This window comes from Desmodus rotundus, chromosome 2 (genome assembly GCF_022682495.2).
Source record: "Desmodus rotundus isolate HL8 chromosome 2, HLdesRot8A.1, whole genome shotgun sequence".
NCBI classification, from domain to species: Eukaryota; Metazoa; Chordata; class Mammalia; order Chiroptera; family Phyllostomidae; genus Desmodus; species Desmodus rotundus.
In genome coordinates, this window is record NC_071388.1 from 90,362,169 (window position 1) to 90,379,303 (window position 17,135).

The 17,135-nt window shown below is 40.4% G+C and overlaps 1 protein-coding gene and 1 pseudogene across 1 annotated transcript in view; one reads left to right on the forward strand and one right to left on the reverse strand.

Annotated features, from left to right (window-relative positions):
• The window catches only part of BTLA (B and T lymphocyte associated), a 33,811-nt gene extending 19,372 nt beyond the window's left edge, over positions 1–14,439 (reverse strand). The window contains exon 1 of the mRNA XM_045186066.2: positions 14,152–14,439. Within this exon, the coding sequence (XP_045042001.1) occupies positions 14,152–14,239 (88 nt within the window). The 5' untranslated portion in view covers positions 14,240–14,439. The remainder of the gene's footprint in view (positions 1–14,151) is intronic.
• LOC112320622 (dynein light chain roadblock-type 1 pseudogene) lies at positions 6,869–7,159 on the forward strand (annotated as a pseudogene).
• Positions 14,440–17,135: the final 2,696 nt, after the last annotated feature.

The window sequence follows — 17,135 nt, forward strand, 5'->3', positions numbered from 1 at the left end:
ACCATTTAATTGGTGAGACAAAATTAACCAACAACAAGGTCTCTTTTCTGAAATAAATTTTGTCTACCACTCTTTTTACTTCAACCTTACCTGGGCTAAAAGCAAGGCTCAGAGGGATCCTGCAGGAATAAACAAGATATGGCTCCTGTCAACATGGGGCTTGCCTTCCAGTGGAAAAGAAAGACACTAGACCAATGGGAAAACAAAATAACATGGTAAAGAGGTGCAAACTTTGCAGGGGTGTGCAGAGGATTCATTTCAGCTAGGGCTATTGGGGCAAGGCTTAACAGAAAGGTTGCACTTGAGCTGAACCTTAGTGAGTGAGTAGATCTTTGATAATTAGAGCAGTGACTGAACACAAGAGGTATTTTAAAACTGAGAAAATGGAAGGGCAAAGACATCGAGGCCAGGAATCTATGGCAGGTTCATGAATTACAACACACTTGGATCATGATTTACTGAAACAGTGACTTGGAGACCACTAGTTGTTTCAGAATAAATGGAATAAGCATTAGGTGGGAGAAGATTAAATTTTGTTTATCAACCATGAGAAAATGCAGAGCATGATTCTTTTGGGATATTTATAAAGGTCATGGAGGTAGCTAAAACTTAGAATATTCATTTGAACATGATTAGTCAAATGCTAACACATTGTGTGATATTGAGATAGCCACCCAGACTCACTGGCACTCCATTTCTTTAAAATAAAGTAAAAGGATTGGACAGCAAATAGAAGAAAATTATTACCCACAACCCTCTCCTACACAGAAATACTTATATAGCTTCACCTCCCTTGGTGTGTGGCCCATACTCCAAAATTACTTCTAAGTCTTACTTTCCGTTACAATATGTTACCTTCCCATTTAGCCATTAAGCTGTCACCCAATGCTAGTAGCACAGTTGAACATCCCTTGTAGTCCCAGCATTCTTGGAATGTATGCTAGGGAGGAGTGCACAAAGTGGAGGAAAGTTAGCTGTTTGTCCTGCCCACATTACTGATTTGCAATGAGATTACAGAAACATCCCTGAAGTTCCTGCATATTCTTATCAGCAGGATGGGGATCACTGACTGCCACCTTACCAGGCACAGGAATTTTGCTTGAATGGAGGAATGAATAGATAAATTCAGGCTTGTCAATAGGCACTAAAAGTCATTAAGTATACTCCCTCTTTGTACAGAGAAGATATTATATTCCCTACTCTGAAACAAAAACTAATGTTTACAGTGGAGGAATGATACACTGAGCTAAGTAGCATGATTCTACCTTTTTAAAATGCTAAATGGTTTATTGCATACTATTTGTTATGTTACCGTAACTTTTTTGTTTATACCTTGACTCCTGGACCCTTCTAATTTTCCACCTGACAAGATTGTTGACACTTCTTTGCTGCTTTTCCTGAATTGTTCATATCTGTCTCATGATACTCAGGACATCTAAAGCTGTCCCTAAGGGGTTTGTATTGTCAAAACAAAACATCTTCTAAAGAGAGGTGAAAATCACGTTTGCTTTTGGCTGGGGTTTATGGACTAATGTTAGTTGTGGCTGTTTCTGCTATTATTATTGCTCCTGCTTTTTTTTAAACATTCGTATTTAATGGCAGGAAATCCCCAAATGCTAAAAATAATTTAAGTACATGCAGTAAAAAGATGAAACCCCTATCATCCCCAGGCCATCAAATGATGCAATATCCTTTTTCAAATCACTATAGATTAAGGATGCTTCTCATTTTAAAAATTCTCATGAACCCACTATGGTACAGTTAATATGTATTGATATATGCCACAACTAGGCTGTACTTAACATATTTGATGCCCAGAGTACATTTTTAACAACCCCTTCTTCTATTTAAAACATATTTTTAGAAATAATCATGAAATGAAACAAATAATAAAATGGACAGAAAAGACACATAGCCAGTGAATATTTTTCACTGAACTTTGTATAGAAAATCATACAAGTTAAAAGATATTGAAAAATAACATTAGAATTCAAAGAAGAAAAAATGCACAACTATTTACTTAACAGTTTTTATATCTTCCTAAATAGTGTAAACTTTTTCTTTTAATCTTCACCCATGGATATGTTTACTTTTAGAGAGAGAGGAAGGGAGAGAGAGAGAGAAATGGTGTGAACTTTGATCTTTTAGTTATACCCTGATATATTAATTTATATAATTTTCCAGTAACTAATTAGTGAATTTTATTAAAACTGAAATTTCACAAAAGATAAAATTTAGGCAATTCTGAAATTGTACCACTAATATAATATTTTTATCTTGATTTATTTTTAATTTTAAAACAGTTAACACTTTAGACTTCTGGCCAAGCTGGAGGCATAGATAGATATGCTTTGCCTCCTTGCACAACCAAAAGAAGGTTAACAACAAATTTAAAGACAAAAAATAACCAGAACTGCCAGAAAATCGAACCGTATGGAAGTCCGACAATCAAGGAGATAAAGAAGAAACATTCATCCAGACTGGTAGGAGGGGTAGAGATGGGCAGCTGGGGTGGAGAGGACAAGCGCCAAGTTGGCAGCTGGAGGATTGGGGCAGGCAAGGTGGTTGCTGGTGGTCCCACACTTGCATGTGAATAAACCAGCAGGAACAACTGGGGAGCTAGACAGACTGCCCAACCCAGGGTCCCAGCACAGGGAAATAAAGCCTCAAACCTCTGGCTGTAAAAATCTGTGGGGGTTCCAGCAGCAGGAGAAAGTCCCAGCCTCATAGGAGAGTCCGCTGGAGAGACCCACAGGGTCCTAGAACATACACAAACCAACATACCCAGGAATAAGCACCAGAAGGGCCCCATTCACTTGTGGGTAGCAGGGGAAGTGACTGAAAGCCCGTTGAGAGGTGAGCAAGTGGCTTTTTTCCCTCTTGGACCCCTCCCCCATATTCTGTGCCACAGCGCAGTGACCTAGGTTGCCCCCCCCGGTGAATACCTAAGGTATTGCCTCTTACTATGTAACAGGCACACCGAGACAAAAAAATATAGCCCAAATGAAAGAACAGATCAAAGCTTCAAAAATAGAACTAAACAATGAAGAGATAGCCAACCTATCAGATGCACAGTTCAAAACACTGGTAATCAGGATGCTCACAGAAATGGTTGAGTATGGCTGCAAAATAGAGGAAGAAGTGAAGGCTATACAAAGTGAAATAAACAAAAATGTACAGGGAACCAACAGTGATGGGAAGGAAACCAGGACTCAAATCAACAGTTTGGACCAGAAGGAAGAAATAAACATTCAACCAGAACAGAATGAATGAACAAGAATCAAAACAATGGGGACAGGCTTAGGAACCTCTGGGACAACTTTAAACATTAGAACATCCAAATCATAGGGGTGCCAGAAGGAGAAGATGGGGAGCAAGAAATTGAAAACATGTTTGACAAAATAATGAAGATTGTTCCCCAATCTGGCAAAGGAAATAGACTTCCTGGAAGCCCAGGAAGCTCAGAGAGTCCCAAAGAAGTTGGACCCAAGGAGGAACATACCAAGCCACATCATCATTAAATTACCCAAGATTAAATATTAAAAGACAATCCTAAAAGAAGCCAGAGAAAAGGAGACAGTTATCTACAAAGGAGTTCCCATAAGACTATCAGCTGATTTCTCAAAAGAAACCTTGCAGGCATAAAACAGCTGGAAAGGAGTATTTGAAGTCATGAAAGACAAGGACCTATATCCAAGATTACTCTATCCAGCTATCATTTAGAATGGAAGGGCAGATAAAGTGCTTCCCAGGTAAGGTCAAGTTAAAGGAGTTCATCATCACCAAGTCCTTATTATATGAAATGTTAAAGGGACTTATCTAAGAAAAAGAAGATGATCAAAAATATGAACAGTAAAATGACAAGAAACTCACAAGTATCAACAATGGACCCTAAAAAAAAAAAAAGCAAACTAAGCAAATAACTAGAACAGGAACAGAATCACAGAAATGGAGATCATATGGAGGGTTATCAGTGGGGAGTTGTGGAGGGAGAATGAGGAAAAATGTACAGGGAATAAGAAGCATAAATGATTGGTACAAAATATATTGTACAGGGGGAGGTTAAGAATAGTATGGGAAATGGAGAAGCCAAAGAACTTATATGTACAACCCATGGACATGAAGTAAGGTGGGGGAATGTTGGTGGGAGGCAGGGTACAGAATGGAGGGGAATAAAGGGGAAGAAAAACATGGGACAACTGTAATAGCATAATCAATAAAATATATTTAAAAAATAAAAAATAAAACAACACTTTAAAGAGAATACATTTCAATTGTAAAAATATTAATCAATAAAACATTTCATGTATGAATGAACTTTAATTCACATATAAAATTATACCTCACAGTGTATACAGTTTTACTGTTTCAATTTTAAACAAATAAATATTTAAAATGGCTGCATAGAATAAAAGAAATTAAACCTCTTAAGGAGAGGAACGTTTTATCACTGATATTGTTTAGAATTGCTTGTACGTGGTGACAATTAAAAGTAGACCAACTTTTATTTGTTTTTAAATTCTATACTGAGTAAAATAAGTCAGGTGGTGAAAGACAAATACCATATGATCTCACCTATAAGTAGAACCTAATCAACAAAACAAAGTAGCAAGCAAAATAGAACCAGAAACATTGAAATAAAGAACAAACTGACAGTAGCCAGAGGGGAGAGGGGGATAACGAGGCAAAGAAGGGAAGGGGTCATCAAAGAACATGTATAAAGGACCCATGGACAAACACAAGTGGGGGGGAGGATTGAATGTGGGAGGTGTGGGTGGGTAGGACAGGGGAGAGTAATGGGGGGAAACGGAGACAACTGTAATAGAATAACAATTAAAAAATCATCTAAAACTATAAGTAAATAAATACTGTGAAGACAATGTGATGGTTTCTAGTGAAAAGAGCATGCAGAAAATGACTTGCATCGCTTCTTAATTTTCCCATTAGATTTTAAAAATTTTCTTGATTATATAGTCTCTCAAAGCTTTCAAATCTCCCAGAGGGAGAGAGGCTGGGTCACTTCGAGGAGGAGGTCGAACCCTCACGGCCCCGTGCCCCGCCCTGGGACAGTCCAGTCCCCTCCCATATTGCAGTGTGGTACCCCCATCCACTTGACAGCGTGGGGGCCATCTTGACCTCTTTTCCCTTTACTGCTCCATTTTATCAGTCACCAGGTTCACTTGATTCAGCATCCAAATTTGTTTGGATGCCACTGCTTTAATTTGGGTCTTATGCTGTTTCATGTGGATTATTGTCACAGCCTACCAACTAGTCTTCTACATTCCAGATTTTGCCTTAGTTCCCTCCCTCTACTTCGATCCTTTCTCCACATTCCTGTCACAGTTCACATTCTAAAAATGAAAATTCAGTCACAAGGCTTTTTGCCTAAAACCCTCCAGAGAATCTCTGGTGCTTGCAGGAACATGTTCAGATTTCATCAAAAGGCATTTTACCCCTGTCTCCCACCCCACCCCCATACTCCAGCAACCCAAGTCTACTTGCTGTACCCCTTGGTGAATGTCCCATGTTATTTCGTGTGACATGCATCACTCTTTTATAATTAAGTATGTGTTCACGCATCTGTCTTCCTATCTGCTCTACAACCCTTTTTGGTGCGAGGGTGCCTGTCTCTGCAGTAGGAGGTGGCCTTAGAAAAGGTATGAAGGTGAAATGGCATGAGGTGTCCTAAGACGAAACAGAGGCAGTTTCATGGAGAGAAACATCCCCTGTCCGCAGCTCTGACTCATGCTCTCTGTGTGCTGAGGTCACAGAGCAGACACAGCTGAGCCCTTAGAGAGGTCAGCCAAAGGCATCTCAACATACCCTGCAGTGGTTACGTTATAACCATTAAAAAGAAGCTAGACCTCATAAGTATGCGGTGTGGAAAGGCCTGATTTATGTTCACTCAGGGGTGATATTAGAAATATTTAATGAATGACACCCTGTGGTCATCCAGAAACCCAGATCGACCGATCGGAAAGGCACGCCAGCCACAAACAACTGCCTGCTCTAGTAGCTTCCAGCTGAACGAGTGCAGCTGCGAGTCCAGGTGTCGTCAGGAGCCAAAGAGGGTACGGCACTCGTGAAACCTACTAGCTCTTAAAAAGAAAAGGTTTGTAATTTGAATCTCATGTAAAATACAATTTTTTATTTTAAAAAACCATATGCCTTGATTATAACAATCACTATGAGGAATATCCCAACCAAGCTTTCCATTGAAAATTCTGACATATTTATGAAAAGTTCAAAATGATTGTTTTCACTGAAAGAAATGATTGCCTGTAATAAATGCAGAATATCTTACCAGAGAAGTCAGCATTAGAGTTGAACATAAAAATGTAACCAAATAATTTCTGAAAGACTGAAATGATTATGAAAGGTATAATATGCTAATAATTTTCTGACATCAACTAGGATTTGATCTTCTATCAGAAGATACTATGACAGACAACCAACCAACTAACAGATAAAAACTTCAGACACATGGTGGGGAGGCTATGGAAAGAGAATTCTTCAGACTCAGAAGGAAAACAGGCCTTCAGAGGATGCAGGTGGCCTGATCTGCCTACCTGTAGAGCTGGAGTAGTGGAGAGGAGAGGAGGTATCACGCCCACCCAGGAAGAGAAGCCAGTGCCTCTTACCTTACAAAATGATGTGGGTTTAGTGATCCCTTGAGGCAGTGGCTTGAGCATAGCCAAGGCCAACTCACGTACAGCAACAGCAGCCATGTAATCATACATCAAGGATTTTGGAAGAACATCCACCTGGACGGTCTCAGAATTACGTGCATAGAAACAGAAAGCCCTCACGACGTTCTCATCATAAGCTAGCTGCCATCGACTCACAAAATCAGAAACGTGGATCTGTGATGGCAGAGGTGGGGGAGACACTGAAGTGACTTCAGAGACAGAAGGGAGTGCGGGGAATCATCAGGGTGAACCCAGAAGTCATTCCCATTAAGAGCACTGTGGACAATTCCACCACCACACAGCCCACCAGCCTCACGCTAGACTTCAGCTTGAAGGTCCCGAGCACTGTGCATGAAACTGACCCCCAGAATGAGCTCACCTTCCTTCAGATTCACTCTAAGAAAAGTGAAATTATGGTTGCACCAGATAAAGACTCTTTCCTGATTGTGATTCAGAATCTAACTGAATAAGCCACTCTCAGCTGCATGTGTCATTCCTTAATTTAAAGCACCCCAAGAATAATAGTGTTAATTATGTCAACTGACTGGCAGGTGAAAATCACCTTAGAGCCCATGCAGACAAATCAAGTGACCAAGGTGGGCTGCAGCTCCACCCCATCCCACCAAAATCATCCTCCTGCTGGCCAGTTGCCCCTGAGTTCCCAGGAGGGCCCTCTTTCCTCAAGTCCAAGTTTTGGAGCAAGAGCTTGTAAGTGGCCCACGCCCTGCTTCCTTCTGACTTTCAGTTTATGTTGTTGTCCTTGGACAGGCTATTTTTCTTTAACTAAAAATAACTGAAACTTGAAAAAAGAATAAGGCATACATATACATGTTAAAATCAGAGCTTCTATTATAAAGGGTGATCATTGTTAGTTTAAGAAAGCCCTATAAATTTATCTTAAGGGGTATAATAAAAACCTACTGAGTCTCAGTTCCTGCTGTCAGGTGGAAGATACTCACCTACACCTACCTGAGAAACAACACATATGTAAATAGACAACAGACACAGAACTAGTATGCAACAATAGTTTAAGTTTTCTTCTCTGGGCATATTGTCTGATATGGGTCTTTTGAGAGAAATAGGCATCTCTTTCCAGTCTAAACACACACAGTAAGTGTGTGGGAGGGGGGGAGAGAGAGAGAGTGAGAGAGAGAGAGAGAGAGAGAGAGAGAGAGGGAGAGGTGCTTATATAATGTAAAGTTCCTTTGGCAAAAATGGAACTGAAAATAACTTCACCCCAAGAATATACATGTTATAATCCATATTTATTCCATTTTCTTTTTAAGAAGACCATGAAACAGGGAATATGAGAGAACTATTAAAATTATCTTCTATTACTATTTCCTCTTCAAAATCTCCTCATAATGGTATATGAAACCTTCCTTTAAGTTTGCTTTGTAAGATATTTATTTAACATACTTTCAAGCAATTTCTTCTAGGGCTAGAATTTCTCATCTTGTGATATGACTACTTGGGGGGATTTTTAAAGACTATCTTTTCAATTTAGTTGCATTGTACAATTTAAGACTAAGCCATATATCTCTTGGTTTTATCTAGTTTGGAATTATTCTGAAGTTGTTCTGTTTTGAAACAGTCATTCTAGTATTTGCCATAGCTTTGTCGAAAAGTTAGCAAAGTTTACGAAGTACCATGTGCCGTGTCTCCTCTTGAGATATTAAAGAATATGACAAGTAGAGAGCTTTAGCAATCGTCAGGTCAGATAGCACATGGGTAGTTTGAGTCACATTTGGAAACTCACCTCCGGAATCACTGCTTTACATTAATTGCCCCTTGACCACAAGCACACTGCACCCACATTAGCCAAGTGCTGCAGACCCATCCCAGATCCTCCAGACAGGAGAAACACGGAGACGGGATTAATATTTTTTGAGTTATTATGTCCTACTCACTTTTAGGTTGTATATATAGGTTCATTTGATCCTCCCAACAATTGTTTATGAGGTAGTTATCTTTAGGTGGGGAAAAGCTAGTGTTAGAGAAACTAAGTCACTTGGTCAAGATAACTACCGGGTGGGGGCAGAGCCAGGACCAGGACTGGAACCCAGGCCTGCTAACCCCAAAGCACACACTCTTCCCTTGCAGGGGACAGCTGTGCGTGTAAATGAGAGCACATAGGAAGAGTTCCTAGGACTATGCTTGCTCATAATAAACAATAAGTGCCAAGTATCACATTTTTTGAATAAAATGAGTTTAGAGAGGTGACACAGAAGTTGAATTACCGTCTAGGGTCACAAGGCATACAGGTGGCGGAGACAAGAAGGAAACCCAGAGGACCTGGCTCGAGTGCCGCTGCGCAGAATAGTGATTCCAAACTGCTTCCATAGGGACCAGCGGAGATGCATAAACACTGGTATGCTCGCCAGGCAAACAAGTGTCATATAGAAAGGCGGTATATCCCGGAGAAAAGTGTCCTTTTATCTGAGAGATGAAGTCCTACAGAAATATACTACCCAGCAAGGCCAGTGTTGGTTGAATAAAACAATCTTTGGCACCTTGGCCGTGCTGCTCAGTTGTCTGGAACATTGTTCCACGCACCCAAATGCTGCCAGTTCCATTCTCGGTCAGGGCACATTCCTAGGTGCTGGTTTTGATCCCCAGTTGGGGTGCATATGGGAGACAACCCATCAATGTTTCTCTCTCGCCCTCTCTAATCAATGAAAACATGTCCTTGGGTGAGGATTTTTGAAAAAATGTCTTTGGGTATTTTTCCACATACATCTCTACCAACTGACAAATGTCCCTTGTGATTCCACACTGTTGGTCGCTGTCTTTGTCTCTGCATGACAGAGATTCAGAGTCCTGAGTCCTGGACCATAGGGTGGGTAAAACATTAGCCACCCTATGTGACAAGGATGAGTATCTAGTGGATAGTTTGTTAGCTGATGTGTAATTATCTCTCCAGCATAGCAAAAATTTTTAGCCAACTTAATGAGCTCTAAAAAACAATGATTCACGTTGACAATTTAGAGAATAGTTCTGGCTGGGGAAGCCACTAACTACTTGAAACAGGTGGGCCTGTCTTTCAGAGATGATTGGCCCTCCACCTTGGTCACAGTGACATAAGGAAGAGAAGCAGAGCAGAAAAAGCTAGGAGCATGTCATAGAAGCTGTAGACAACAGCATCCAAGAGAGACTTCAGAAACCAATGTGAGTACTTCTAAATACTGCCTTGTGATAGAAAGGCCAGTTGTGATGCTTGGAGTAAGTGTGATTACGTGTTAGTGGAAAGACATGGGGGAAGTTCAGTTTCGCTTCTTTCCCAGATAGTTCCTGGCCTTCCTAATGTTTACCTTCTGCTACAGAGACCACACTGAGATTCACTGGCATTTTCAAAGCCCTGGAAGATACTTAACAATATCTATGTGGGCAGAAACCGCCAATTCCTCCCTCCCCAATGTTAATTCTCCTCTTCTAATACCATAGAGGAAAATGAAACGGGACCATGGCCACCCAGCTAGAACCTAAATGCCCCAGCCTTTCTTACAGCTACTTCTGGGCAATGGACTCTTTGCAATGTATTCAAGTTCCAGGTTGTGCTCATAGGATAAATGTGGCTGTCAGGATGGAGGAGAGCAGTTAGAGAGCCCTACCAGCTAAACTTGAAGTTGCCCACGACTGGCCTAGATGGCCCCTTCAACACTCTCCTGGGCTGTGTTCAAAGTGAACCTCAAAATGCACATGTTTATAGTCTGAGCATATTAAAATGATACCCCTGCTTGTGTACACACAGACGCATACCCATAAGTAATTTCTTCTACAGGATAAGCACAGAAATCAGAGTCCACGAGAGGACACCAGAAAGGTGGATAATAGCGAGCTTATTTTGAGGTAAGAGAATGGAGAATGTCAGAAATGGGAAGCCAATTGCTGTGATACAATTCGGTGACACAATGTAACTCAAGTCTAGTGACTCCCAAACTCTATTATCATTTCTTGGTGACTGGAGATGACAATGTGAAGAGTTATTTCTAGATGATTTTTGTTAACCCAAATAAGAGATGGTTTTCTAATACTATTTTAGTGAGTTCTCAAGATAATTCAATTTTGGACTAAAAGGAAAAAAAAACGTTATTAACTAAACTTGCACAGTACTTATGATTCATCAGGCACTGTTCTAAGTGTTTCACAGAATTAATTCACTTAATACTCACAACAACCCAATAAGGTCAGTATCATTATTGTCCCCATTGTTTACATGAGGAAAGAGTACCAGAGAGGCTGTAGTCACAGCACCAGTAAATGGCGATGGGACTGTGGTCCAGGCAATCTAGCTCTAGAGTCGCTCCACTGCCTCTCCACAGAACAAAGCAAAAGGTTGATTTCATTTTTGGACCTGATCACAAATGCCTGTGAAGGTTTTCTTTCAACAGTTCTGACCTCCAGGCAAAGGTGAAACTCACAAATACCAGAAACCAATTAGGACAGTCCCAGTGAAGTGAGATAGCATTTGAGTTCAAAATTACATTTGACTTCAAAATTACAATAGAGGAAATTCTGATAGTGGGACAGAGGAAGCAACAGTTAATTAAAAAGCTTTTCAGTGCTTGGAAAGTCTCTTCAAGGCTGTTTTCAGCACAGACATTAACCTTTTCATTCCACAATCCAGGAAATCCTGTAGCTGCAGAATGTATTCCTAGACGTTCCTGTCAAAGGCAGTCATGTTTTGTGGCAGGCATTCTCGGAGTAATGATACCCAGGCATTGGCAGAAGGCACAGCTCCATCTCCTGTGCCTACTTGAATAGGAACAAATAGCTATCGCTGTAGAAATAAGCCTGATAAAGACCCTGAAACGTCAAAGAATGAGAGACAGATGCGGAGCGCCTTCCGCGCTAATGGTTGTGCTCCGACCCGACCCCACAATACGGGCAGGGCAGTTCACGGTAAAGCAGCACAGCCTGTGTGAGACGTGGAGTAGGGATCCGTGCTCCATACTGAACTACCACAACAGAGGCTAAAAGGACACAGGCAAGGCTCAGGTGGAGACTAGGCCACAGCCACTGTGTTCTCAAAGGAGCCAAACCATGAGTGTCCACTGGTACTAGACCAGATTCGGATATTTTTTTTTTCTCACAATAAGCAGTGATTAGTAAAAGATTTTCTACAGCCTTAATTCAGGATCATATATAGTGCCGAGTGGTAGTCAGACGTTAACTGCAGCGCTCCTTCCTGCTTGAAGGTGGAATCTCAGGTTGACCCTGCACTAAACAAGTGGCCCAGGGCTTCACAGCTGGAGCTGCTCACCCACCATGAGGCAGGTGATTGACAGGGACTTCTCCACCCGAAGCCTAGTTCTTGCCAGCATGATCTGCCCACCTGTCCAGGAAGGGAAGGTGCTGACACTTTGACACTCACAGAAATTCTATGCCAGAAACTGAGGGGCAGAGGGCCTCCCTGAATTTTTTGTTGAGAAACACAAAAAGCAAGTAAGTATAGTTTCATTATAAGGAAGGAAGTCTGTAGAGAATATTACATTGTTTCCAACCTTATTCTCAATGTAGTTTGATTCCTGGGAAGAGGCACACAGATCTGACATTGCTTTGAAGTGGAGGGGAAGCAAAATTTAAAGATTATTTTTAAAAACTTTGAGACTGTGCCAGTATAAAGAATTCAGTATTTAAAAATTAACTGAATTACAGGAACTCCCCAAGATATAAAGGTTAAAAGTAATAAGATTTCTAAGAAATAGTCATTAGCTCTGTCTGGGAGAACAATCTCACCAAACATTCCTTATCTCAACCTGTACCCGAAATTGAATGCGAGTGACACTGTGATTCACCCGCTGCTGTGTGAGACAGCTGGCCAGAACTCTGCCCAAGGCTTTCCATTCCACTTTCCAAATAATTTGATTCACTAGGTTTTGGACTAAATACATTGTATAATGTCTTTCATTTATTCATTGTATTTTAGCTTTAAAAACTCAACTATTTTAAATAATAATGTTAAAACTTACTTCTATTTAATTGAATTGGAGGGGGTTGCTTAGTGAAAAGAATATTAGCAAAAATACCATTAACATTTTATTGTGTGCATTTATTGTGCCAGGTACTTTATCCATATTACTGCATTTATAGTGTCCACAATAGGCCCATAATTTAGGTACAATTATTATCTCTAGTTTACAAAGAAGGAAACTAAGGTAAATGAGGATAAGAAACTTAACCAAAGTCACACAGTAAGTGGCAGAACCAGTAAATTAACCCAATTCTAACACTGCAGTTCTTTTTTGTAAGCACGTTGGGAGGGGGAATAGACGTTGTGCCCCAATCTCAGTGTGATACAGCACTAAAAAATTCTTTGATTTCATTTTACAGGGAACAGTTCATACATTCTTCAAGTTGGTATAAATTCTGTTTAATAAAATTTGACTCCAGTTTTTGCTCTGTGATTGTAGGCATCTGATGGAAAATGAAAAATTCAATCAACCATCTAAACCCCTGGTCAACATAATAAAAAATACACACATAAAAACATACAAACGAAAATACTTAGACGACTGAAGGGAAGACGTATTTTGCCCCTGGTGATGTGCTATCCTGGCACTGTGGAGACAAACACTAAAGCACCCAGCTCCAGAACTGAGGGTGACATTCTATCGCGTTTCAGGGGCCACATTTTCCAATTTAAAACCACAGCACACAGACTGGTGAGAGTGTGTGTGCTTGTGGGGACCATGAAGTACGATATTGGAAACCAGACCTGAGAAAATCCAAAATGTCTACTAGCTATTTATAGCCCTTCCCCCTTTACAATATGCAGGCTCCTGGTCCATGGAAGGGAGCAAGTGAACTCACCAGAAGGAAGAAATTGGTTGTTTGCTTACACAAAATCTTTGCAGAAGTGGCCAAACATCGTCCATGCAGAACCCAAGCTGTTTTCCATGTGAACTGACACCCAAGTCAGAACCATTTTCAGAGACACAATGACAGAAAACTCCAATCCCGTATTTCCCAGCATTTTCTCAATCAGTATTCTCCAGGTACAGACCCCACTGAAGCAAGTCGTGTGATTTTAATCAACGACATTATTCAAGAGTAACCACGGAGTCAGGTATTCAATACCTGTCCTACCCCAGTGAACAAAATAACACTCGCTCTGCCAAGCTTCAGTTTGCAAAGAACAAGCTACTCGCCATCAGTGTGACATCCAGGGCAGTTTGGCTCGGCGTAGTGATAAATTTGTACCTAACTACTTATAACATCTGCCAAGTTCCTTTTTCATACTGTCAGAACATGTTTTAAGAAAACCGGCCAAAGCCACGAATACCATGTTCTAATTTGGTTTATGTCCCAGAATGTCTTCAGTGAGCAAATCTAACCACTTGGTTTTATCTACCATTGTCCTTCACATAAATGACACATCCTATAAGATCAGAAAGGAAAAACATCACCTCCAACACCTCCTGAAAAATAAAACAAAACCCAATCTAAGCAGCTGCTTTACCGTCAATACTCCAGATGCCCAGATGTGGGATTAAGAAGAGGATCCAAAACAACTTCCCAATTCCAAGCATGGCAGGCGATGTCTTCATTTCCTGTGCATGTCAGGATGGGAAAACTTCTCAGGTGGAAGGCTTCCCCTCCTCCCCCGAGTTCTTCAGGGTTGGATCGGGTTGACTACCCCAGCGACATCTGTGAGGTAAAGAGAGAGGACGTAGGAGCACACAATAGGAAGATTCTGAATAGTTTGAGAAACAGAGTGCACTGCGAGAGTACGTGGTATCCTGTGGTTTCTGCTGCTCGTCACACTGAGTGCTCACTTTCAAATGCTCTGCTCTGCAGAGCAGCTCAGTCCTTAACTTCTCCTTCCGCTTACCTCCCCTCGTGCCCCACATTGAGGTTTTTCTCATTCAAAGTTCAATGAAATGAACAATTAAACTGTAAAGAAATCTATATTGTTGCAATCTTTAGGCTGAGAATTTAACCAAATCAAGGTCAGGAAATTCATCATAAAAAGTACCTATGGCTAAGTATACATTTTCCCCCTTTTCATATCTTATGATTATGAAACTTCTTTTATGTGAAAGATTTTAGATTTTTCTTCCCAAACATCATGTCATGGTAAAATCAGAATGCTTATTGTCATTAAACCAGTGAAGATTGACTTGAGGTTATGGAGAAAATGAGTGGCAGGAAGCACTTCCTCAGCAGGTGAGGGAAGGGCTGCTGTCTTTAATCTGTAGATAAATATCAATGGAACAAGATCATTGTGAGTATTAGCTACATGTTCTCTCTAAATAATAAAGTTCCGAGCTAAATGGCATCTTGAATATCAATGAAAGGAAACTTCCATTTTCAACATTCTTCATGTGGTTATGCCTGGATAGAAAAGAAACAATAAAGGAAGAAATGGAAAAGTTCAAGATCAGATAGCACAGGGCGGTGTGGGACTTTTCTCCAAGGCCACTTCTAATAATTAGCTTCTAATCATAGCAGCTGATTAAATTCACCCACTTGAGATTCCAAGTGAGAAATCTAGATTTGTGACATCTGTGTTCATTGACAGACATTGGTTTTGTCAGTTTTTTTCTCACAGGCTGGTGATTTTCTTTCAAGGCCAAACTTCAATGGTTTTAAGTGCATAAGGTTAAAAAAAACAGTTTTCATGTACTTAGTGGTTCAAACAGGCATTGTGCACAAGTTGGAGGAGCAAATATGAATGAGTCACTGTTCCTGATTTTAAAGAGCTCAATCAACCAGTACCGTAATTTTCTCATTTAAACCTTTAGTGTTGAAACTCAAATATCCATGCATTTCAACCACCACAGTGTAACATAAAGCAACTATACACGGCTTCTTAGAACTTCCATTACCCAGTAAACATCCTGCCTAATATTCATGAAGCCTTTACACAACTCTCCTTCTTTGCTCAAGATGAAGTGCAAACCGCTTATGGCAACTGAGGCAAGGCTCATGGTCCCTTTTAAATGGTCTCAGAAGTCAAAAGCTACAAGCTATAAGCCAAAAATCTCAGGATACTGTCACAAACCAGAGAGAAGTCGTACCAACTTTGTTTATCTCAGCACACCACCTTTATGATTCACTATTTTAAAGATTTTCTCATATAAAAAAGTCTATGCTAATTAGGTAAAATGTGGGGAAAAATTTATGCAACAACTAGTACATTATTTTACTATCTGTTTTGGTATCTGTTTTGTTACTTATTTCAGCATGGCTGGTGCTTTATGTTTCCATAGCTGGGGGCCTGGATGCCCCGCTGTAGACAGACCCTCCCTCAGGATCTGACTTCTTATCTTCATATTAGTAAAGAAGAACTGAAAGAAGCCTGTCTCAGAAGTTTGTGAGCTCGGGAACAAGTCAGTTTTGTTCTACATTTACGTCTTGTCTAGTAATAAAGCTTCTATCTTAACTGTTGTCTCATTATAATCATGTACTATTTGATCAGAAAACTATACATTTATTTAAAAGCGCAAATTTAAAGAATTTACTACATCCTTAAAAGTGATTGCATTGTATATTATAAACGATTTAAAACATGAACTTATCTCTAATTTGTGGTGAAAGGCAAAAGGCAAAGTATAATTTGGCATCTTCAGATTCACTTTGCAGACATTTTAGGAGCTAATTAGAGGGTAAATTCTTCAATTCACTTACAGATTCACTTGCTTTCGAGAATAGTAACAGCTGCACTTTCTCCAGTATTTTTACCCCAGGGTGATCAGAGAAACAGCAATCACAAAACAAGAAGCTGAGTCCTGGAGAGGTCTTGACACTGGCATTAGACAGCAGCCCATAGGGACGAATCTTGGTTCTGAATTTTTAACACCCCCAAAACATTGTACAGCTTTTAGCATAAATGGAGTCCAGCATTTAAAGCCTTTCCCATTGTTTGGTGTCGATGGTTTCTGTATTTCAGAATGAGCTTGGACACTTTCATAAACTGGGTATGATTCCTGTGTCTCATCCACATCCACTGAATGTGATTCTTACAGGATTGAGGCCAAATATGCCTATTTTAAAGAAATCTCCTAAGGCGATTCTGATTCAGTTGGTGGAAATGGATATTTAGAAACTAATTGTAAATTGATGAGGTGTGTAGACTTCTGAGTCATAAAAGACTTGATGTCATATCTTTGTCGCTTACTAGCTGTAGAATTGTACAGATTTCCTAGATTCTTGGAGTCTCAGGAAACACAGAAATGCACCACTCAGATCCCTCTCCAAGGACAGATTTGCTCTTAACTGTGGGGAATGGAGTCAGCAGTCAGCTTCCAGGCGTAAACTTCTCCAGGGTCTACTCAATTGAGACTCCCTTTGTCCAAAGTCATGCTTTCCCATGAGAGCCTGCCTCCAGTAATGGAGCAAAGAAAGTGTATGAAGAGCTGGCCATGCCAGCCTCACATGGTTGCTGTTGGGTAATACTTGACCCAGAGCTCCGGGTCGAGTGAGCCAAGGTTATGGTAGGCC